Source organism: Glossina fuscipes, unplaced genomic scaffold, assembly GCF_014805625.2.
Source record: "Glossina fuscipes isolate IAEA_lab_2018 unplaced genomic scaffold, Yale_Gfus_2 2, whole genome shotgun sequence".
Taxonomy (NCBI): Eukaryota; Metazoa; Arthropoda; class Insecta; order Diptera; family Glossinidae; genus Glossina; species Glossina fuscipes.
Window position 1 is genome coordinate 9150714 of NW_023998416.1, and position 23774 is coordinate 9174487.

The following is a 23774-nucleotide window of genomic DNA, read 5'->3' on the forward strand; positions in this document are numbered from 1 at the left end:
TTCAGCAAGGAATGGTTCAATTGTTTGTTGCATCGTTTTTCTCATCGTCATCATCATCCTCGTTCCGATTCGGCGGATTTGCTCACACAGGTAATTACTTCTTTTAACACTAAACGATTTTTTAACACAGCAGCGTAATAGAAATTTTTGATTATTTTCAATTCAATTCAATGAAACTGTTGAGCTGCAGCTAATGCTGCTTATAACAGGTAAGAAAGTATTCTATACAGAAGAGTCGCCACTTAGCGACCATTGTTCGTTTCTACACTTTCAAAGGGCAGGTCCGGCAAGGTATTCTGTGTACTGGAAATTTCGATTTCCGGTTGCAACAATGTTCAACAAGTGTGCGCATATTTATTTGACGTATAACTTGATCTCTCTTTTTCTCACTGAATGTATACCTATCGAACTAGCAAATGAATAAAAGCGGAGATGATTCATGCTAGTATTAAGTGAGACGCGATCGTGAATGCATGTGAACTTTGTTTTGTACGAATTCCAACAAGGAAGAAAGGCTATAGAAGGTGTCGGAAGTTATTGGAAACATTTGGCGAAGGTATAGTTTCTGATAGGATATGCAGAAGATGGGTCGCAAAATTTTATATAGATGTTTTCTATTTTTCTGATAACCCGTGCTCTGGGCGGCCAGTTTTCATTGACGATGATGCTATCAAGGTCATGTCCGGCAAAATCTCTTTTTGACAATCGGAAATTGCAGAAAGGCCCGATTCAACTTAACAAACCATTTCGGAATATATTCGGAAGCCCGGATTTTGGTTCATTCTAAAAACGGACAGAACTTTCCTATTACACTTTTCTCATTAACGTTATTAGTGCAGTCGATTTAGCCGCATGTTTTGCCAACCCATTGAAATTACGATTACAATTTCAAAACTTGGTCTAGCATGTTCTTTTTTTCTCGTTTTTTTTTCCCCTAATGTATCCTATAAAACAAATGGCGTCAAAATATTCCGTTTTTCAGAAAAAACGCTCTTGGCGATTTAGAGTTAGACCCATGGGTAAATACAATAGAGCGCGCGAATAGTTATTGGCTATGCGGGCTTATCTCAAGCTTGTCTTAAACTACGAAGAAATAAATTTATGTATATAAAGAGGAGAACGCGCAGTGGCAGATAATTTTAATAAATTTCTTGAAGCGAATCAGTTGGAACCCGTTAAGTTACATAAAGTAGTATATGCACATATATAAATGCAATGAAGTTTAACTTTTGGACATTTTGAATAAATCCTCCGACTGATTTAATTGCATGAAATGCCTTGGATTTTCTTAATCGCAAAACATTGTAACATAAATCCGCAGATCCCATTGTTTTAAGTAAAAAGAACTGAAATAAACAAAGAATAACTAATTTTTCCACATCGTTAATCCAAAGTTGCCACATCCAAAGTTATACAGAGCATCTCAAGGTGGGATTTGCTAGCATTTGCGTTAGGTTGAAAACAGATAAAATCCTTCCACGTGGTAAACTTAAGCGTCGAAGCGTAAACACATTAGCCAAAAATTTCTTTTGTTACTAGAAATAAATTGATACTGGTTTCTTTTTTTTTTTAATATTTAACAGTATTTACACGTTTTACATTATTAAAAAAGATCTTAACAAAAAAGAAATCCTTATTTTGTTATTTTTAGGATTAATAAATGTTTCGATGAATTCTTATTCTTATAAGAAGTTTAAATGCATAATCACACAAACGAAGAAGTTCAATTAGATAAGTACCGCAACCTTACGTTGCCTCCCTTAAATGGTTTTAAAATTCGTTGTAAGTGGTACTGTTCAAAGCTTCTTTGAAATGAGTTACAACATAGTCATGGTAATACATCATAATAGATAGCGGTTGACCCAAAATAATGGACGCCCATACAACAATGTTTCCCATCCGTGGCCCCAAACTTCGCTCAATAGACTTTGATAAAGTGGATAAAGGTATTTGACCCATCATGCCAAGAAATGCCCAAATTTTGTAAGTTTGTAAAGGGATTGATACCTGAAGATAAAAATTCAACAGTTTCTTGTTCTAATATAAAAAAATTAACCTTACAAAATATTCGTGGAAAAAAGCACTAACAAAAAAAACGATACAAGAACCTTGGCTGTTGGAATAACCCATCCGTACTACTGGTATATATATATGGCGAACACACCACCTAATATATTTTTTTAAGGTTTGAAAGTATTAAAGGTGTTTAGCAAAAATATCAATATACCATACCTATGTACCGGCATATTCCAATTGCGCCAAAATACATCAATGTTGCGTGCGTTCCACCAATCTCCATAGAAATTACGATCAGCAAAGTGCAATAATTCTCCGACAGCATTTAGAAGCGAATGGAATGTTAAATAGAAGAAACATAACCATACTAGATGATTGGGCAACTGAAAAGTTGTCTATTATATTAATAAAGTTACTTTTGAATTGATCAAACATCACTTACGGCTAATTTAAGCAAACGTTCTGTAGCTAACCCTATTTCCATATTCGAAAAAGGTATTAGAGAATTTCTGACGGACGGTATAATCCACTGTTGAAATAGAGCCATTAAAACATTTACACCAATTATTACTTCCAGCAAACGTTTTAAAAGAAAACGCTTTCTGACACGCGTTGTACGAGGGAAATTCAACTCGTAACATAAAGTTGGAGCAAATAGAAAATAAAACATGTCCCTATAGCAGAGATTATCAGGATATTGTACTAGAACAGGCACATCTTCATCGTTATCGTCTGGTTCGTTTAACTGACCATTTTCTGTAATCATAACAGGGAATATACCAAATACAACTTAAAAGCTTCTGACATACTTAACTGAGCCAACGTTATGCTGGGACGTCTTTCTCTGGGATTATATTGCCGCATGAAATAAGCTTGACGGCACCACATATTTACCTGAACGTAGCTCCATAACTTTAGGAAGATCATTGAATAAACGAAACACACTGTGGTAGCGCCAACTTAAGAAAAAAAAAAGGGGTAAAACAAATCTACGATATAGTTTTATTCTCCCCGCCGAAGGACAATGATACTCTAATATCCTCATCGTCTTTACTGAAAGCCGATGTTTATCTCATAAAATGCAAAGAGCATCAGGTTCAAAGTGAATTTAATCGTTCGCCTGGTCGCCATTTTATAGTGAATAGCCGGAACATTGGTGCATGAATTGTTTGCTGGCTAGTATATGCAAAATTGAAAGAACTTCATATGTAGCAATATGTGGAGGATTGGAAAAGTTTTCGATCCGCCCACATATAGGCTGGCAATATCACAGAACTGAAAAATGAATCTAAAAAACGATCATTCCCGTTATGTTTGCAGTATCACCTATCGTTTTGAAAACCAGTTTAAACGTTTAACGTAAAAATTGTTCAAGGTTCAGTAACCACTTCGTAGGTAAGGAGGTTCGCTTATTATTATTTCAGGCGGGAAGTACCAAAGGCTCGCATCAAAGCGAACATAATCTTCTTATTTTGTTTTTAATTTTAAATAGACTTACTTAAGGTGAAAAGATGCCCTTTTAGATAGGTAATAATTACTGGCAAGATAACTACAACAACTATATTAGTAATTTGCATAAACATACCCAACCTTTCAGTTATAATTTCCTAAAACACAAAATAAATAGATAAATAAATTAATAGTAGATAATAATATAAACCTTAATATAATTTCTCAGATGCAAGTTTGCTTTGATTGGAATTTAACAAAAATAGAACGTTAGTCCTGCCAAAAATTTAAAATCCATCATCATTTAGGGCGAAGTTTTTGGGCTAAGCAAGTTTAAATCACTTCATTAGCTTTGTAAATCGTCATCGTAATAATATAAATTTTTTTCTTCAACTAATGCTAAATAAATATAGCTTCCGAAGTTTCCAAAAAAATATTCCGTAAATTTCTGCACAAATTTGTAACCAAAATGAAAATATATGCAGCCTAACAGAGAATGCGCTTTAGCTTTTATTCAAATATTGCGAAATTTGTTATGTATGCACTTCTGCTCATTTGTATGCATTTAAAATTAACAGTGTGGCATCTCTATCTTTTTATTTTAGCATTCGGAGTGGTGTGCTTGGGTAAATATATTTGCGGCAAAGCAGCAAACCATCAAAAGTTTTGTTGAAAAAGTTTGCAAGTTTAGAGTTTTGTTAAATATTTCTGTTTATTGGCTTAGTCCATCTCTGTTCAACATACCAAAAAAAAAAATATATATTTCTGTTAAAAGAAAGAAGAAATTGTTCAATTTTCGTAATAGAAGCTGAAGTTAAGTAGAATTTCACAATGGAGATAAATGAAGCAAATTTGCAGCAATTGGCCGGCTATTTGCAGCAGACGCTTAGTCCAGATCCTAATATAAGGAGACCGGGTATTTAAAATTTTCTAGCTTTGGAAATCTTTTCTCTCATAATATATAATTTGTGAATATCAATTACAGCCGAAAAATTACTAGAATCTATTGAAGCGGAACGTCACTATCCTGTATTGTTATTGAATTTAATTGACAAAAACGACATGGACGTGACCACACGTGTGGCTGGCTCCATAGCTTTTAAAAATTATATTAAACGTAACTGGGCTGCCCATGAAGTAAGTTTGAATCATTTGGATGGGGTTTATAATTTTAATTTAAATTCATTTGCTTCTTGTTAGGATTCTGACGGCCCAGATAAGATTCATTCAGAAGATCGCGAAGCCATAAAAAAATTAATTGTTAACTTAATGTTGCGTTCTGCGCCGGCTTTACAGAAGCAATTAAGTGATGCCGTTAGCATAATTGGTAAACACGATTTCCCCAAGAAGTGGCCTTATCTTATAGATGAAATGGTAGAGAAATTTTCTACTGGTGATTTTAACGTTATAAACGGTGTGCTACAAACTGCTCATTTATTATTCAAACGATATCGTTACGAATTTAAATCTCAAGCTTTGTGGGAAGAAATAAAATTTGTACTAGATCGCATATCTAAGCCCTTAACCGATCTATTATTAGCTACCATGCAACTGAGAAAAGCACATGAAAATAATGTCGAAGCCTTAAGAGTTATTTATGGTTCTTTGGTATTGGTGTGTAAGGTTTTCTTATCACTAAACTCGCAAGACTTGCCAGAATTTTTTGAAGACAATATGCCAACATGGATGAAAGCGTTTCACGAATTACTTACAGTAGATGTGGCTTGCTTGCATACCGGTGAAAACGAGGAGGCTGGTGTTCTTGAACATTTGCGTTCACAGATATGCGAGAATATTGGCTTATACGCTCAAATGTATAATGAAGAATTTGGGGCTTATATGGAAACATTTGTTACTGCAGTTTGGGAGCTTTTGCTAAGAACGGGCATGCAGCCAAAGTATGATGCGGTATGTATGCTCTAATTTTAAAGGGAATTGTACATTAAAAATGTTTATTTATGGTCTTTTTAATTCTGAAGTTGGTTTCCAATGCTTTGCAATTCCTCTCGGTGGTAGCCGAACGTAATCATTATCGAAAAATTTTTGAGAATCCTGAAATACTTGCTAATATTTGCGAAGGCGTGGTTATACCTAATTTAGACTTTCGACAGTCTGACGAAGAACTCTTCGAAGACAGCCCGGAGGAATACATAAGACGTGACATTGAAGGCTCGGATGTGGATACTAGACGTCGGGCTGCCTGCGATTTAGTTAAAACTCTATCGCAAAATTTTGAGGATAAAATATTTGCTATATTTGGTCGATATTTGGAAATTTTGTTGAATAAGTATAAGGAGAATCCTACGCTTAATTGGAAAGCGAAAGACACCGCCATTTATTTGGTTACATCGTTTGCCTCACGTGGTGGCACTCAAAAACATGGTGTTACACAAGTTTCTGAACTGGTACCGTTGCCGGAATTTTGTGCTCAACAGATTATACCAGAATTGGAAAGAGCGAATAGTAAAAAAGAAAAATTTAATTTTTTTGGAGCTCACATTGCTTAAAATAATTTTATTTTCAGTTAATGAAGTTCCTGTTTTAAAGTCGGCCGCATTAAAATTTGTCATGGTATTCCGCAGTTTGCTCGGTCAACAAACTTTGCTCATTTGTATGCCACATCTGATACGCCATTTACCTGCTGAAAGCGTAGTTGTGCACAGTTATGCCGCTTGTGCCATTGAGCGAATATTAGCCATGAGAGATCCGAGTAACAATTTGCTGTAAGTTTATTTAAAATACTAATAAAGTGTAGTAACGGCATGGGAATAATATTACAGTATGACACCACAACTTTTGGCTCCTTTTACTAATGATTTATTGGCACGTTTATTTGCTACTCTGACATTACCTGGATCGACGGAAAATGAGTACGTCATGAAAGGTAAGCGGAAAACCGAAAAAATTACAATTTTTTTCTCTATATTCTTACATTTCTCTTCAGCTATTATGCGAAGTTTTTATTCCCTGCAAGAGGGTACTTTGCCTTATATGGAAGTGGCTTTACCCAGACTCACAGGAATACTATCTATGGTGGCAAAGAATCCCTCTAGACCTCATTTTAATCACTATTTGTTTGAGACTTTGTCTCTGGCCATAAGGTTAACTCCCATTATTCTTTGCTTTTATCCATAAACTTTTCTAATGATCTATTTAGAATTGTTTGCAATGCTGAGCCTGCTGCTGTGAGTTCCTTTGAAGAAGTCTTATTCCCGGTATTTCAAGGCATTTTACAGCAGGATATTTTGGAGTTTATGCCTTACGTATTTCAAATGCTTTCCCTACTTTTGGAGATACGTGAAAATTCTGGTTCCATATCAGAACCGTATTGGGCTTTGTTTCCTTGCCTTTTGGCTCCTCCTCTTTGGGATCGATCAGGCAATGTAACACCTCTTATAAGACTGATAAGTGCATTTATTAAGCAAGATTCCAATCATGTTGTAGCACTTGGGAAATTGGTAAGACAACGTTTTAACAAATATTTTCATGAATATTTTATGCAAATTTCCTTTTCTAGAGTGCCATCTTGGGTATATTCCAGAAAATGATTGCTTCGAAGTCCAATGACCATGAAGGATTTTACCTTTTGCAAAATCTCTTAAATTATTATCCTTTAAGTGAATTGCAAAGCAATATGCGACAGGTCTTTGCTTTACTATTCCAGCGCTTGTCCCTTTCAAAGACAACTAAATATGTACGCGGTATTATAGTTTTCTTTTGCTATTATGCTTCGAAATTGGGTGCTTCCGCTTTAGTGGAACTTATCGATCAAATTCAGGCCAATATGTTTGGAATGGTAATTGAGCGTGTATTTATTACCGATATGACTAAGGTAACCACCGAATTAGATCGCAAAATTGTTGCAGTGGGCATCTCAAAAATTCTTACTGACTGCCCAGCCATGCTTTCGCAGCCCTATGTACAATACTGGTCTAAATTATTGCAATCTTTGGTAGAGCTCTTTGAATTGCCACCAGACAAGACTATTTTGGACAGTGATAATTTTGAGCCTGACAATGCTGGTGGTTATCAGGCTGCTTTCTCGCAATTAACTTATGCTCAGCCAAAGGTACAAGATCTTCTTCCTGATGTCAGCGACGGTCGAAAATATTTAGCAGACTCTTTAAATAAATTATCACAATCTCGCCCTGGCGAAGTATCTCAGCTGGTGGCGTCCATTGGTGATAACTACAAGCAAGCTTTACAAAAGTACTGCGATGAAGCAGGTGTGCGCATAATTTAAGAAGTCTCAATTATTCTATTTTTTTTTTTTTTTTTAAATTCTTTTTTACTCATTCCTTCCCATTGTCGCTAATTTTGCCTTTAAATTATGATTGATTCTTTTATGTTAAACCGTTTATACTCTAAATTCTTTTTCTTTAATGAGTTTTTTACTTTATTAGTTCTTTATTATATATAATACAGAAAAAACAAAAAAGATGATATAATAAACTAAGAAACATTACTTGTTTGATACAACACCACAATTTTTAGTAGTCTACAATCCCTAAAAGAACCAATGGAACATAACATCAAATGAAGAGGTTAGTCAGAAGCGAGTGAATACTCTCTCGGGAATGTCATTATATAGATAAACATCTCATCTGTTAAAGAGGATTTTCGAATAACAATTGAAACAAATATATATGCTTCGATGAACTAAATGAAATGAAAGATTTATATTGAACTGGCTTTCAGTAAGTTGACGAAATTTCTGTAAGATACGTTTTATTCTCTCTCGTTTAACAAAAAGCGTGTACATGTTTAATAACAAAAAATAACAAAAAAGAAGACGTAAGCTAGATATGCCTAACTATAAATTCATGTTTCCAATTGGGAACTGTAAACACGTTGATCTGCTGCAATTTTCATTTGCTATGTTACCTAAGCTCTATAAAAAGCACAACACTTGTTGTTGGGCAATTAACACATTATTACTGTAATCTTCTTTACGGTACTATTGCTAAAGTTTTATGAATTAATTTAGGTCAATAAGGGCTTCTACATAGAGATAAGAAATATTTAATACTGAAAAGACGAAATGCTTTTAGAATTTGGGGACATATTTTCAAAATGTTATGGCTTTCATCGTTTTTTTTTTTTTTAATTAATTTCAGAAATGTGCAGTTTTCCCCTAACTCACAATCTTTACTGAAAACGGTGCAAGTTGAATGCGATTAGTTAAAATGTTGCTAGTTAATAACGTTTTAAAAATTTCTAAGAAAAGTTGATAGACCCATTCTTAGCATTCAATTAGTGAGGAGTAGGTTACATTTGACTCTTGGGGTCAAATCCTCTCTATCGCCTACAAGCGACTATAAAGTATTTCTTTGCAGTCTGCCGATATCTAGATACCGTACGCAGAATGTAGCGTACTTATCGTATGTGTTTCGATCAGAAGGGTAATCGTGCAGTTGAAAGTTAGCTTTCCTTTCTACTAAACAACATCGAAAACTAAATTTTTCGTACTTGATTATCCCTCATATTTTATATATATTGTAGAAAATTTGTGTAGACAAAATATTTATTTACAAATTCTCCTGGGTATAAAGACATTTTTACTTAACATAGTGAATCATTTGGGTGATAATTATGCAGCTGACTGTTAACTTTCGCTTTGGCATCCAATCATTTTTGCGATACGACTGAATACAAAAACGAAATCTAAAAAGAAGAAGACATATTTCGCAGATAATTTGGAGACTGAATTAAAATTTTAAATTAGAAAGATAAAAGTTTGATGGTCACTGTTCGGAAAAACGGAGCAAAGTACGAACTCTTTTCTTATTATTACATTTATTATAGGGATGGGCGTTTAGTGATCAATATCGTGATTTCAACATAGAAGCAGATAAGAGACTTGTAAGGAGATAGTCTAAACCGACTTCGCTATTCGTAGTTATTAGTAGGGTATATGTATATATACATATGCATGTAGGACGTGTGACTCTGCAAATTACAATAAATGGTCGTTCACCGTCTGAAATATGTACCAAATAAATCTCTCGGCCTTATTCAAACATGCTTCTCTTTCTGTTTACCGCTCGCTTAGTAAAATTGGGTTTTAAATTTCACGCTAATAGCTCGAGTAGTTAATGAGGCAAGCATGTTTACTTTTAAATAAGATTTTGAGCGCTTGTGGAACAATTTTAGTTGAATTTCTGGTGAACGAGTCTTGAGGGGCCAATGTGATGTCAAAAGTTATTTTGTCGCGAGACACCTAAGCAGCTTAAATTAAATCAATTGCGGGATGTTGACAATCTTTCTAAATGCGGAGAAAATCCTTGACGTGGTGTTCGTCAGTCAACACGGAAGAACGATGAGAGCGTTGGTTGCATTCAATATCTCCAACGTTTTTTTAGTTTTCTTTAGGAAGTTTATGCCGATTAAAAACACATACGCTCTAAACCATGTATTCTGCCTTTAAAAATCAAAAAAAAAAGTTTTTTTCCTTGAAACAGAACAAGTGCATCGTAATAACCAATTTACCGCACATAACGAATATATGCAGCATAAGAAGTCCGTCCGTCCTTTTCGGATTTCCTCATCAACTTTTATCATTACGAATGTGTGTTTGCCATAATGTATATTGGAACGTGTGTATGCCATTTTGTCAAGTTATTTCATTATTACCCAATGCCACATTTCACATACCTTGCGTATGACGTGTATACTTGTCATCGCTAAATTTTTGCGATACAATTTAAATGCACATATCCCAAGGAGGTTGGTACAGTTCGTTTTTTAATTGCTAAAGATATTGGTATGAAATATGTCATAGTTGTTAGGGAGAGAACGGGAGAAAAAAAAAAACTAATCACTTGGTTAAGCTTGCGTGGTTGGGAAGTTGCTATTACTTTTTGGTCATACCAGCCTATCGTTTACATATATTCTTTGTTAACATGCTTAGGCAAACTGATTTAAAGATTTTTTTGCTTGGGATTACAATTTTCAGCTCAAAGATTTGTGAAAAGTTTTAATTTTGTCTTTTTCACAAATAATGGCATCAAAATTGTGGAAATTTCAGCTAAAAGTTCCTAATAAAATCTCCACAAGAAATTCGAAAATCGCTTAGTTTGTTTCGATGGCTCATGAACAGCTATCAACACACCATGCATGAGTGCGTGCGCTTAGCTTAAAAATATGGTTTTTATACGCGTGACACAGCGCAAGTTTGGGCACAACAGATTGAGTTTATTTTCATAACGGCACAACATTAACATTGGCATTAAGCTTGTGTCAAGTTTCTTTTGTTATTTTAAGTTATCAAAGTTCAACATTGATTTTTGGAGCAAAGTTCACAAATTTGAGAAAAATTTACAAATTTACAAACTTTGTATCAAAGTTCAATCAAGGTATCGCGCTTTATTTGCGCGAATTGATTTCTGTTATACGTCGTAATCGTTCCGATAAGCAAACAATTAAATGTTTTGCACAAAAACAAAAAAAAAAACAAAAAACAAAACAAATCTAACTGGCGCATTCAATTCCTAACATTTCCGTTGTGAACAGATACGTACAGAGAGATGATATGGCGATGCGGTCGTAAACCGCAAATTTTGCACTTCTTTTTTTGGAAATAGGATCTTATAGGATCAGCTTGCGGTTTACTAAAGACACGCATTACAAGTTACCCATATTCCATAGGTAATCTTAAGAAAACGGCAACATTCGGTTAGTAGAAGTGAAGTTCTTCATGCGACACTCTTAGCAAAAAGGCCTAAGCTTATGTTTACAATAAATATCGATTCATGTCATGATCTAAAATCTGACACAAATACCTGATAGTGTTATATTAAGAGATAAAGCTGTATTGCGAATTTTTTCCACTTCCATGCTTTCTTTATTACTGATACTGATTTTTTCAGGCCTCTCTTAAAGTCATTCGTGGCCCACTAAGATATTCCAATCCAAAGATTGATTAACACCACTCTCTTGCCCTTTCCGTTCACGGCAACGAGATAGCCACTCTAATTTTCAAATAAGTAAAGAATGATGATGTCGTGAGCCCAAAAATCACATCGAACCGTTACTTTTACGTAATGTAAAGGTGAATAATTTACGAACTGACTCGTTTGTTTTTTCACTTAACTACTGAGATCAAAATGATCTTCATTTAAGCAGATGATTTTCTTAAAAAATTGCACAGGAGGTTGCGATAGGAGAACAATTGTTCCGCTATAAAATTTTAGCAATATCAAAATGTTGTTGAAACAACATTGTTTGCTTTACTGTACGCAATTAACTAACGTAGTGTAATTTTGGATATTTAAAATATGATCGGAATGTTGAAAAGAAATTATGTCATCTCTAGGGATGAATCCTGCATATGCTGTGAAAATTCACTAGATGAGAATAAGTGGATTTAAAATTTCGGCAAAACTCTTACTTAACCGACTGCAGCGTGAACGACTGCAGCAATATGCATACTTACCAAAGCAAGACCTTTTTCTATCATCAGGCATATCGATATGTGCACAATGGAATCTATAAAGTAAACAATTCAAATTTATCATAATTGTAATTATGTAACAGTTTCGCTTTGTAATTAAAAAAAAAAAAAAAAAAAAAGGAACAGGAGAAAAAGAAAGACTTACATAATATGAGGAAAAGTGAAGCGTGACCTTCAGCTTGATTTTTACCGCTTAAAAAGAAATACCATTCAATTGGATTTATTCTAATGCCGTATCTGTAAAGTAATGGGGACCACTTTTTATTCGCTTTGCAGAAATACTAAGTGACGAAGTATTGGCTTACTTTAGTAAATTTTCCAAGCATAATCTAAAACCACCTATGGTTAGTAATAGGAAACCCCAGTTAACTAAGCCGGTAAAATTACTAAAACCTGAACTCCAAGAAAATAATGAATCTCTCGGGCGATGGCATCTAATGTAAATGCGAAAAAAGGCAAAAAAATAAAAAAAAAAACAAAATTGAAAATAGTAAATAGATATAAACCAAAATAAAACAAAACAAAAAAAAAAAAAAAAATAAAAAAAATAGTGTAAATTATATTTTTTATTTCTTGTTTGTGGGTTATTGCTTACGGTTTATCTGGTTGTTTTTGTCGTTGCTTTTCTTCTTTGGTGGTAATCTCTTCAGCTCGTGTAACACTTTGAGTTCTCCTGTAGCGAGATTTTTTTTCTGCACTATTATTGCCATTATCATCCAATACCTTGCGATATTGCCTTAAGTCAATTGGTATACCATTTTGATCGAATAGATACTGTGTGGATTTTCGATAGCGTAACTCACTCATGGTGCGTTCATTGGCCGAAGCGGAGCGCCGAAGCTTTCTAATAACACTACTGCGACCATTTTGATCTCGGGCCGACATATTTTTCGGAAAATCCAAATGTCTATGAAATCTACATTGAAAAATAGTTTATAAAAAATAATAATAAGAAAAAAAAATTATGACGAGTTTTCTTCTAATAAAGATCACTAATTAAATTATTAGAGCAAATGTTTTTCATTAAAAATATTCTCATCCAGCGGAAATCATTTATTCGAGAATTGAAATAAAAGATATTTGGCAGTATTGCTTACTCATTATAATCGTAGCATGTAAATTTCAATATATAATAACGTAGCTGATGTGCTTTTTTTCGTCAATAATTTAGGCTTTATAACATGCAATACGTTATTTATTATAATATAATAACTATATCAAGTGCTTTGAGACTTAAATTTAAAATTATTCAAAAAGTAGAGTTAATCGATTTTTACAATGAACGGTTCCTATGTTCTTTGGGAATTCAATAAGAAATTTTGGATAAAAAGTACGTAGGCATGTACCTATACTTTTTTTTGCCAGGGGATGTCTTGCATAGGACTGCCAACTGTGATGGTCGGAAAGAGAAAGAAAGATGGAGAGTGGCGCTAGCTTGGGTAAGTGTTATATCTCCACAGAATGCGCAATCATTATAGCTATGGAATTTGAACGCGTGAACACCAACTTAGTAGTTGTGACTCTTATCCATACGATTTTCGACTTTTCGATCATTATTCTCTAACTCATTATTATGATGTCAACAGTTTAGTTCAAGTTTCAAGTTTCGTCTTAGATTCTTGTCTTTTACTCGCTGCAGGTCAATAACTTTTTAAAGTGGTGCATATAAGCTATGGGTCCCTAATCTTAAAAGTTAATTTTTTCTCTGCATATGTAGTGATAACTGTATATAACTATGTTAACATCGGCCATTTTGTATGTGCTATGTTATGTCTTATATTGGTGGTTTGACATGATTTCTAATTACATTGTAGTTCTTAGGTGATCTCAAAAAGTTATTCAAAATATTCCAATAAAAGATAGTGAAGGTTAATGGGAAAAGCATAGACTAAGAGGCTAAGACGAGAACCAAAGGATATCTCGAAAAAGGATTAGTTTGAAGGAGACCAAATAAATAATGTGACTTAATAAATAAATCATGAACGAATGAATTTTAAGCTCAATATAGTTAGTTTACAATTCTCGATATATATATATTCTCGTATGTAGCATTGTCGCAGTTTGACACAATACTATGTAATAAGTCGATCGGAAAGATTTTTCCGTTTCGAGTACAAGTTTCAGCAAGTATACGCAAATTCATTTGACCTATAGGTGGCTCTCCTTTTTTTTATCAGCAAATGAATTAAAACGAAGATGATTTATGTTAGCATTAAATGAGACGCGGTTGTATACCCATGACTACTGATAAAGTTCATTTACGCCACTGTATTTTGTACGAATTCTGTGTAGGAAGTAATTGAAGGTACAGTTTCTGATAGAACATGCGTGAGATGGTTCGAAAAATTTCAAATAGGCGATTTTGGACTTTTTGATAAGCCACGCTCTGGACGATCATCTTTGATCGAGGACCACACTCTCAAAATTATGTTAGACGGAAACCCTTCTGCGACGATAACGGAGACTGCGGAAAATCTTGACTGAATTCAAGAAACGATTTCGAGCACTTTCGGAAACTAGGATTAGTATGGAAATATTCGAAATAGATCTCATAGGAGTTAAGTAAGAAAAATATAAAGGATTGAGTCATCATATGCATATATCTGCCTGCACGGGACAAAAACGAATTCTTCTTAGACCGAATAATAATTGTAGATGAAAAGTGAATTAGGTATGAAAACATTGTAATGGAAAGCGCTTAGTGTAAATGAGGAAAATCTGCCCACTTGATCTTTAAACCGAAATTCAGTCTGGGAGGAGAATCTTGAGCACATAGCGTGATTTTCAGACATTTTGAACTATTGGAACTGAACGAAAAGCTAAATTCGGAGATTCAATGTATGACAAATTTTGCTTTATTCTAAAAATAGGACAAAACTTTTCGATAGACGATATAGGCATATATATATAAATATCATTTTATATATTATTATGTAATATTTGTTTTATGCTATTGTCGGGTGCAAAGTTCTATTGCGCGGAACGAATATCAATTTTTTAAAGGTAATCACTGGCATCTAACTAGTACACGTTACCTTGTTAATATTTAATTAATTTAACACGTGAACTAGCAATTGAAATTTCATGCTAGTAAATGCAGATTAACCTCTAGCAATGCAATACATACGCATGCATATTTTGTTTGGAAAACTGGTTTTACTTGTAGTAGAAAGGGATGAACAAGATTTACAAAAGTCATTAAAATGATTTGTAATTTATTCTAAATAGTCTGAAATGCAGTAATAAGTGTGCGAACGGCAGCTATCTCGCTAATATATATAAAGCGAGGTGAACTATAGTTCAATAAGTTGAAATAGATTTTCTATATCAAAATATTAGATCCTCAAGAACATGGATATCGATATCAGAAAGTCGATCTATCTGTTTATTCTCGCTCGATTGATCTCGCTTTTACAATCTCAGAAGTTTGTCCAGTGAAGCTAATTTCATCTCAACATTTTTTTACAATCATAGGAATAATTTTGTAATTTTCCCTTAAACCCATTTCCTTTTTTGTTTATATCTTTTCAAAAAAAAGTGCAGTTGAAGCCACGAAACGAATAAACGATTTTAACTCACATGTATACGAACATAACACCCAAAGCTCTTGTTACGTACAATCTATTATTCAGTTTTCATTATGTTTTGTCTTTCGTCTCTTTTGTGTTTTTTGATAATTTTCAAGGACGTCTTTTTCCAGACTAACATAATAAATATTTTGCCAAAACGTCAATCATATAATAAACGCGCGTGACTAACTACTTACTATGCGTAGCGAAGACATTGTGTAAATGAAAAAACGATCGCGAAATACGATTAAATGAAATCAAAGTGAAAACAGCGGTCGAGTGAAATTTCAAAAGAAAAAGGAAAAAATTATCATCGAATTTTAATTAAAAATTAATATTTGTACAATAACCATTATGTAGTTGCCGCAGGGAAGGCACACTGGGAATTATGCATTCACATATTTCTTTAAATTGCGTGAATTTCTTATACTCCATTGAATGTTGCGAATATAAGTGAATTACTGAATGAATTAAGAGAAAAGGTTTTCATTTCTCACTTGCTACGTAATATTAGGTGCTTGCACGTATTTTGATAATTTTTTCATTTGAAAAATTGATAAAATATATATTAATCCAAATATTTTCTATCATTTTCTGGAGCTCTCAAGCTGCCTGTTGCGTATTATCAAAATTGCTAATATGAAATTGTCGTATTCTGAATCTCTCTTCATTAGATATTTTCAAGTAGCACGGGCATGAGCTCTTTTCATATATCTCCACCTTTAATCTGACTCGTCTAACTGCTCTATTGCAATACTTTAATACATGGGCTGCATAATTGAAGACGAGATTTTAACTTTCAAAATGTTTGGGCGGTATTCGCAAAACGAAAATTTTTGACTTACTGAAAATAAGCTAAAATGGGGGCTAAGCGATATGCCTTAAAAGACTATCGCAAAAGCTATTACAAAAATGTAATTCCATTACAAAGTTCAAAGGGTCCATAAGAATTGTCCATTGTCCTATTTTTGTTTTTCGATTATACCGTTACGAAAGTTATTTTCGCAAAGATAAATTACTACAACAAAAGCTCCTTTCTTAGCAAATCCAATAATGGGATATACTCACGATGAGTTAACTTGACACTTGCAGATCTAAATCGTTCTACGATTCTCCAAATGTATCATGGCAACTTATTATTATGATTACCTCAAAAATCCGCTTATAGGCACTATTATCACTATTACATGACCGTAATACGGAAGCATCATCAAGGCATAAAGTATTTCAAGAATTTATATTGAATTGTCAATTGAATCAATTTCCGAATCGATTTAAGCTCGCATGTCCCTCTGTCCGACTGTCAGTGTTCCCGTTTTGTATCCTTGTGTTTAGTTTACAGGTCGCAAAATTTTAAGATTTTCTGATGGAATTTGGAATATGCTATTGGAATAGTTCGGAGAGGGGCACTTTTACAAACGCAGTTGTGTAGGGTATTAAACGTCTATAATTTTTTTCCCTCTTTTCAGTTGAACTTTACCGGGGGTATAAGAAACCTTATTTCCGGGAAATTTTTCTAACTTATGACAAAAGTATTATTGCCCGCCGATCAACGCAGAGATGCCTTTATCTCAACATATAATGATTTATATTCTCATAAATATGCGCATGCGTCCTCTGATGATTGTTTTGAAAACTGCTTTCCCAAACTCACAAGTAAGAAATTCTACTTTGTCGAACAAAAGTTTCGGAACGATACATTATATTTGCACTAAGGCGAATATATATATCTTTTTTCTTTGTCTTTTTCTACTTTTAAGCTCTCCATACGTGCAGCAATTGAAGTTCATTGAATTTTGTTCAACTATATATAGAAGTAAATATCAAAGATAAGAAGAAGTTGTGTTTATTAAACCAAAAAAACAAAAGCAAGTAAAAAATTTATAATCGGTCGTGACCGAATCTTTTATACTCGTCACCATTATCTTAAAAAGAAAAAAAAAAACTGAAAAAAACGAAATTTTCATGCCCTATAAAAAGGAGTGGGCGAGACTGATTTTTTCTATTTTCAAAATAAAAATTTTTGCCGCATAGTCGAGTGGCCGTTATAGGCGGGTCGTTTGAAAAGTTGGCGTCACTTCTAAATTCTTTTGCAAATTCGTGGGTGAGATTTTCATTTCAGATACTAGACACTGGCGCAAACGGACAGATGGACTGACGAACAAACATAAATTCCTCGGTGCATTCCAAATTTAAAACTGGCCAAGAATTTGTATACTTGTTTTTGTTTCTGCGCATTATAAAGGTATTAAAAAAAAAATTAAATTTTTATACACTATAATGTTGCGTAGGCGCGGTCGATTTGTTCCATTTTTGTGCAGATACTACAGCATCGCCCATAGAATATATGTTCAAACTTTTGTCCATTTTTTTGTTATAGTTTATGTGTAATAAGCAAAAAACTAATGTTTTATTCCTTTTGAAAAGCAGAGGTGCCCTCAGTTGACGTGGCACTATGGGCGTGTCCTTCGGCCGATTTGGCCCATTTTTAAATTTTAAATCGATAGCTTAATTTTTGCGGCGAGTAGAATGTTTATAAGAGACATTACACAGACGGACAGACGGACAACCAGATAGACGGACATGCTTAAATCGATTCAAATTTTGTTGCTGAACAAGAACATATATACTTTATGCAGAGTCTGAAGCTTCCTTCTGGGCGTTGCAAACGTTTCAACAAAATGAATATAGCCCTCATTTATCGGTCATGGGTATAAAAAAGCAAGAAAAGAGAAAAACATTTTGGTTGATAATTCTTTTGATAAATTAAATAAACAAAAATCATACACATCCAATTACGTATGGGTGATTCCTTGCACATTTACTTAAAACGATTTTAGTGGAAATTTACTGCAAAATCACGTAACTTGATTCATTTGACATATAATTGAATACAAAATAGTTCGTAGCAGTTTTAGTGTACATTTTTAAACTCAGCAAATGTGTTCTATTTTTGCCATTTCTCAAAAGGGTGATGAAGAATAAGTGTTTGATGGCCTATACACCAAAATAAACTATTTTGTATGAAGCAGTTACTTAATGGGAGCGTCTTATATCATTGTACACATGTACGCGGTAGAAACGTGCAAAAAATTGTTAATACAAAACTGAACTGAGTAGAAGAGGACTTAAAGGGGCTAACGTTTAGTTCAGAAACAAACTATTTTTTTATTGATTTAACAGATGCTTTGGAGCTTCTACAAAAAATTCCTTATCTGAAAAGAAATTTTTTTCCCTAAGTGCTCCAAAAACAAATCTTGGCGGAACAAATGTTTTAACTATTGATTTCTACCTCTCCTAATGTCTTTGAAAAAGTTTGATGTTGATAGGTATTTTGAAACAAAAATATGTTAAGGCAGACAATTGTTGAGCGGATATGAGAATGAGAGCGATTCGAAAGCTTGCAAAATACTTCTGATAATAACTTGAAAATTTGGGATAAAGTTCGCCAATGAAGTCGCCTCCAATATTATAAATTTTCTTATCATTTTCTCTCTGCCATACGCGTCTCTGCTATACGTAACGTGTAAAACGTGCGATTTTGCCTTTGATAGATGGTGCAAAGGATGCACTTTCAGGCAAGAAACCCTTAGTGCAAACTATGAGGAAAAAAAAAATAAAACTTTATTGCCGTACAAAACATTTAAAAATGTTAAGTGCGTTTTTCTCGCAACCCGATTTTTGAAAACGGCCTTTACCGGACTTACCACGCTTCTTCCATGGAAATTCTTAGTAAAGCTTTCGAAATGGCATTCTTTAACCAGTTAACTGTATGCGGTAAGTATATATCTCAGGATCCGTCGATTCGTTATTGTCGAATTTCGTCCTAATGTGTATTTGCCGTAATAAAATAGTTTAGAATGCTGCGTATTTGAGGCCGACGCAGTTAACTAGATAATGCACCACGTAGGGCTTAATTTAGACATTTTTTATTAGCGAAAGATTTTTTTTTTTGATTGAAAATTTAACTTTTTAATTCAAATACTCATCAATCGCACATAAATCGTATAATATTTTTAAAATCCCTTAGGTGCTGCACTAGGTATAGCAGGGATGGGCAACTTTTTTCATCTACGCACCAATTGTAATTCGCATATTACGGCGAGGGTCAGAAAAGGGTTCGATTATTGTTAAAAGTCTTTTTTTTTACATCGCTCCTTTCATGGCCTAATTAACAAAAAAAAAAAAAAAAAAAAACAACGCTTAAGCACAATTCGGTCAGTTCAAGTGCAGATAGTAAAAGCAAATACAATGTTTTTGTAGCATTGCTATGTGTGAGCAAATCGAATTATTTGAAATATGATACGACCTACGGGCATGTCTGAGATATACCCATGAAGATTATTTGATTTTTTTTTTTGTCGATTCAAAGTAACGGTAGTTAGTAGTTAGATTGCGTACCACATAAAGACATTTCGCGACAGGTATTCATGATAATAGCTGCGGTATTGACATTTTTTAACATTTCTCAAACATGATAATACTTACAAGTGGCGCACGCCGTACTTCGTGAGATCTATCTTCAAAAGAACATAACTCCATCTTTTTTCAATTTAATTAAAATAAACAAAGAAATCACTTGCATTATCAACATCATTTACTGCTATATCATTTACTTGTTAGAAGGACAAAAGAAAGATAAAAAAAATTATGCATCTCTTAAAATATTTGGTAACACAATAAAAACAAAAGAAAAGAGATCACAAAGCTTATTTGGTGTTGTAGAGATTTACCGTTATAAAAGCCTCTTAACAATTCGTCCAGAAACACGAATATGAATGGAAGGAAGTGATAAACATTTTAAAATACAGTTTTGTACTTTGAAAGCGACAGTTAATTACATTTTGGTTATGGGTCGGCGAACTTCAATTGAAATCCGTGACCTTGTAATTAAATAATTTAAAAATGCAAAAAAAAAAACAAATTGCCGAAAATGCAAAGACATGTTCGAGAAAAAAAGTCGCGAAGCACCAAACAAAATCTTTGCAGAGGGCAGACGAACTTTTAATCGTGCGAAAAATTAAGCAAGATCCCAGTTTATGCACACAAGCTCTAGCGAAAGAAGCAGAAAAATTACTTGGAAAGACATGCAATCACGAAATTATAAGAAAAATACTTCGTAGGGATAATTTCCACGGAAGAACATTCCATAACAAGCCATTCGGCAGCCCAAGAAAATCTGAAAACTTGAAGATTTAAATAGGAATTGAGCAGGCTATGAGGTCACCTAACGCGATCTCTCGGTAAATCTGCTTACATAACTAATCACACGCTTTGCTTGATACTTTGCTTCTTTTTGTGATCTTGTGTTCGGGCAACAACTAAGCAGATCATTCGCGTCTTCGCATCATTCGCATCTTTTGACAAAGTTACTCGTAAGATAAGTCTACCCTGAAGGCGTGATAGTTGGTAGACAGTGCTTCTTCTGTTCTTTTAAAGATGCTTGCAATATCTAAAAAATGTATAGAAACAATCTTCGATGATATTTGCAAATGTCAATAAGTTAGCGGTCAAAGCGAATATCGATGAATAGTTTACAAAAAATATTTACCGGAACCCCATAAAGAGTTCGGATGGGCGAACTGGTTAGACTCTAATCGTTCATTCGCAATCAACAAAGAAGCACCACGATTATTAGGTATCTAAGATTCGTTCTAGAATGAGTATTATTTGATATTAATTTTTCTATCGTCTACGGAATTTATTTTTATATTGTAAATATCAATACTAGCGTCGAACGAAATTACACTAATCTCACTTTCAATGCGTATGTAAACTGTGCAAATTTTTTTACGTCACCTTTGTTATCATTAAACAAGGTCAGACGTCATAAAAAATAAAATACGAAAGTCATATTAATCATCTTAGTAGCGCGAGTTTTGAAATGTGCTATGGCCCTTAGATATGATACACAACACGGTTGGCTGGCATTATGGCATTACATATATTCAGGATGACGGGTCTTCGTAGGTCCATCTCTCAAAGGCAAAAAGAAAAAGAAAACAGTCAGTTTTCGTTAAGAGCAAAAGATCTATCGATCAAAATGGCACATATTTAATATAATAAGGTTCACTTACAATATGGAAGAGAATTTTGGCCAAACAATGCGACTTACTCTTCCGTTGAGTCAATATTAAAAAAAGTTTGGGGAAAATCTTTACTGAATACTTTAATTGGGTTACAAGCTTAAACTGTTCATATTTCCAATAAGATCTTCATCAGATAATAAAGTCAGCAAGTCTCTTATAAGAAGATTTTATCCAATTCAAATATGCAAAGAATTTAAATTAACTTAAGCATAGCCTAAGATTAGAGACAGACACATAGCCAAATACCATTCAACAAAAGAACCATTGAATGCCTCATCTCATGGCTTTAATCAAAAAAACGTGTTTCATTGTATTTTTGCATGCAAAGGTCTTATATCTTTCAGCTATTTTTTCCAAGAACGATTGATTGCCTCACTTCATTATTTTACGCGCCATTATTCCTGTACTCAAAGAATTTGTATCTATATCTGTATTTATATCTCCTTTCAAGTATGTAAGCATGAGTAAGATGGATTAAATTTAGCGAAACTTCAAGTCGAATAGGACCGGTAATGTATTATACTCTCTTATATGGGTAGTCCTTACAATCCAAATATCACGTGTTATTATCGTGAAAAAGAAATTATGAGTGCGGTTATATTTGGTTTAATTTCTGGATTTTAATATTTCCATTAATATTACTTAATAGCAATAGTAATAAGTAATCTACAAGAGATGTCAAAATTCATTTTATTTTTTCAATTCCAGCTCCCTTTCCACAATTTTAGATTTAATTTTTTTTTATTATGCTTCTTAAAATATTTTTATTTATCAAGCTTTCAAGCACTTCCATTGAATATCGATGAATTTGCGCTGGCCGCGTCGCTTAAAGCGAACAAATTTAACTTTAAAAAAAAAAAAGAGAACAACAACAACAACAACAAGAACAATTTTCTTATCATAATTGGAATTTGATATCATTTTTTAATTATATTTGACTTTAAAAATGCTTAGTACTTTATTTAATCGTAGAAAAGACGACAACAGCATTTGTTTATAAAATGCTTCGCAAGTTTTTATAATTACGATAATCAATAGTCCCGGCAGGTCGTTGTACCAAATTTTATAGCGCGAATAGTTCTTGAGTATACAATGTACACGTGACTATATATTCGAAATTATTCAAAACTATTCAATCACATTTCAAGGTCATCACACTAATCATACACAGCATATGTTTGTATAATTGCTGTCTAAAATTTTTAAATGCAACACATGTTATATATATTTTCGATTTTGTTTACCCTTTGCAACGACAACCTATCCAATGTATGTTGTTTTTTTGTTTTATATATGAAATTTTCAAACAAAATAATTAGACAATTTCTTGCATTCACATGCACTTTTGCTCTCTTCTCATAAGTTCGTTGTAAAGGAATTGCAAAAATAAAAAGAGAGGTTGAAAAAAAAAATAATAAGAAAATTAAAATGCTTTAAATCATAACAGTTTTCATGTTTAATTCACTTAATAGCTTTTAGCCGCTTTTTCGTTATTATTGTCTGTGCAAAGTAAATGGATTTTTGTCTACGTTTTTTGATACCATTGTACCTACGACCGCCTGGTAAAAATATATAACAATTTTACTAAAAGCACATTCCGCCCGATCAATGCATGATTTCTTAGATTTTTTTTTTATATGACTATATAGGAGCACTTCTAAGGGGTAAATGGATTTTTGAAAAGAGAGATCAAATATGACAAATGCATTTTTTAACTAATTTTCGGAAATCAAATGATGAAATGAAAAATAAATCCTCTGCTTATGCTAAGAAGATTTGAATAATCCCGAAAATATGCGAACAATTCAAGTTATTCCCAATATATTAGGTGAATCGGGAAGTGGATTGAGGTATAATGGAAAACATATGAGTTTCGAGTACTTCTTGAAATGTTTTGCGATCACTGTTGCACGTAATTAATTTCCACTTTATCCGATGGTTATCTACACTTCCACTTGTATTTCTTTTGTCAAACAACGATGCATAAAAGAAATAAAACCGAATGCACATAACATATTTTTATCAATTAATATATTTATTCACCTTTAAAGCAAGATCTCTTTACGAATAATATTAAATTTTGTTTTTATATTTACACTAAAAAAAACTCCGTACAGGAGAGATCAGTCATACGCTTGAAGATTCTATTTCTTTAGGCGTTCAAAATGCTACTAGCACTTAACCGATCAACGTGAATGC

At 33.4% G+C, this 23774-nt stretch overlaps 2 protein-coding genes across 3 annotated transcripts; one reads left to right on the forward strand and one right to left on the reverse strand.

Moving 5' to 3' along the window:
• Positions 1-1594: 1594 nt before the first annotated feature.
• LOC119633225 (diacylglycerol O-acyltransferase 1) lies at positions 1595-23774 on the reverse strand. Of its 2 annotated transcripts, none has more exons than XM_038026656.1 (11): positions 22533-22572; positions 12513-12833; positions 12223-12351; positions 12063-12154; positions 11900-11952; positions 3515-3623; positions 2826-2975; positions 2459-2772; positions 2233-2399; positions 2062-2167; positions 1595-2007 (listed from the first exon to the last, which is right to left on the reverse strand). In XM_038026656.1, the coding sequence occupies exons 2-11, from the start codon at positions 12800-12802 to the stop codon at positions 1771-1773; spliced, it is 1647 nt and encodes a 548-aa protein (XP_037882584.1). In that variant the 5' UTR covers positions 12803-12833; positions 22533-22572; the 3' UTR covers positions 1595-1770. The 2 variants fall into 2 exon arrangements, with proteins under 2 accessions (XP_037882584.1, XP_037882583.1); XM_038026655.1 differs by lacking the exon at positions 22533-22572 and adding an exon at positions 23619-23774 and having other exon boundaries at positions 1596-2007.
• Positions 3975-7952, forward strand: LOC119633224 (exportin-2). Its single transcript, XM_038026654.1, has 9 exons — positions 3975-4381; positions 4451-4602; positions 4666-5373; positions 5445-5928; positions 5990-6188; positions 6246-6349; positions 6410-6566; positions 6623-6923; positions 6983-7952. The coding sequence occupies exons 1-9, from the start codon at positions 4297-4299 to the stop codon at positions 7706-7708; spliced, it is 2916 nt and encodes a 971-aa protein (XP_037882582.1). The 5' UTR covers positions 3975-4296; the 3' UTR covers positions 7709-7952.

Excerpts from the sequence above, each read along its gene's own strand:
- LOC119633224 (XM_038026654.1), top strand. The coding sequence starts at position 4,297 with ATGGAGATAAATGAAGCAAATTTGCAGCAATTGGCCGGCTATTTGCAG. Across the intron at positions 4,382-4,450 it reads TCCTAATATAAGGAGACCGG|CCGAAAAATTACTAGAATCT; the intron begins GTATTTAAAATT and ends TATCAATTACAG. Across the intron at positions 6,567-6,622 it reads ACTTTGTCTCTGGCCATAAG|AATTGTTTGCAATGCTGAGC; the intron begins GTTAACTCCCAT and ends TGATCTATTTAG.
- LOC119633225 (XM_038026656.1), bottom strand. The coding sequence starts at position 12,802 with ATGTCGGCCCGAGATCAAAATGGTCGCAGTAGTGTTATTAGAAAGCTT. Across the intron at positions 2,773-2,825 it reads CATAACGTTGGCTCAGTTAA|AAAATGGTCAGTTAAACGAA; the intron begins GTATGTCAGAAG and ends TTATGATTACAG. Across the intron at positions 2,400-2,458 it reads AACGTTTGCTTAAATTAGCC|TTGCCCAATCATCTAGTATG; the intron begins GTAAGTGATGTT and ends ACAACTTTTCAG.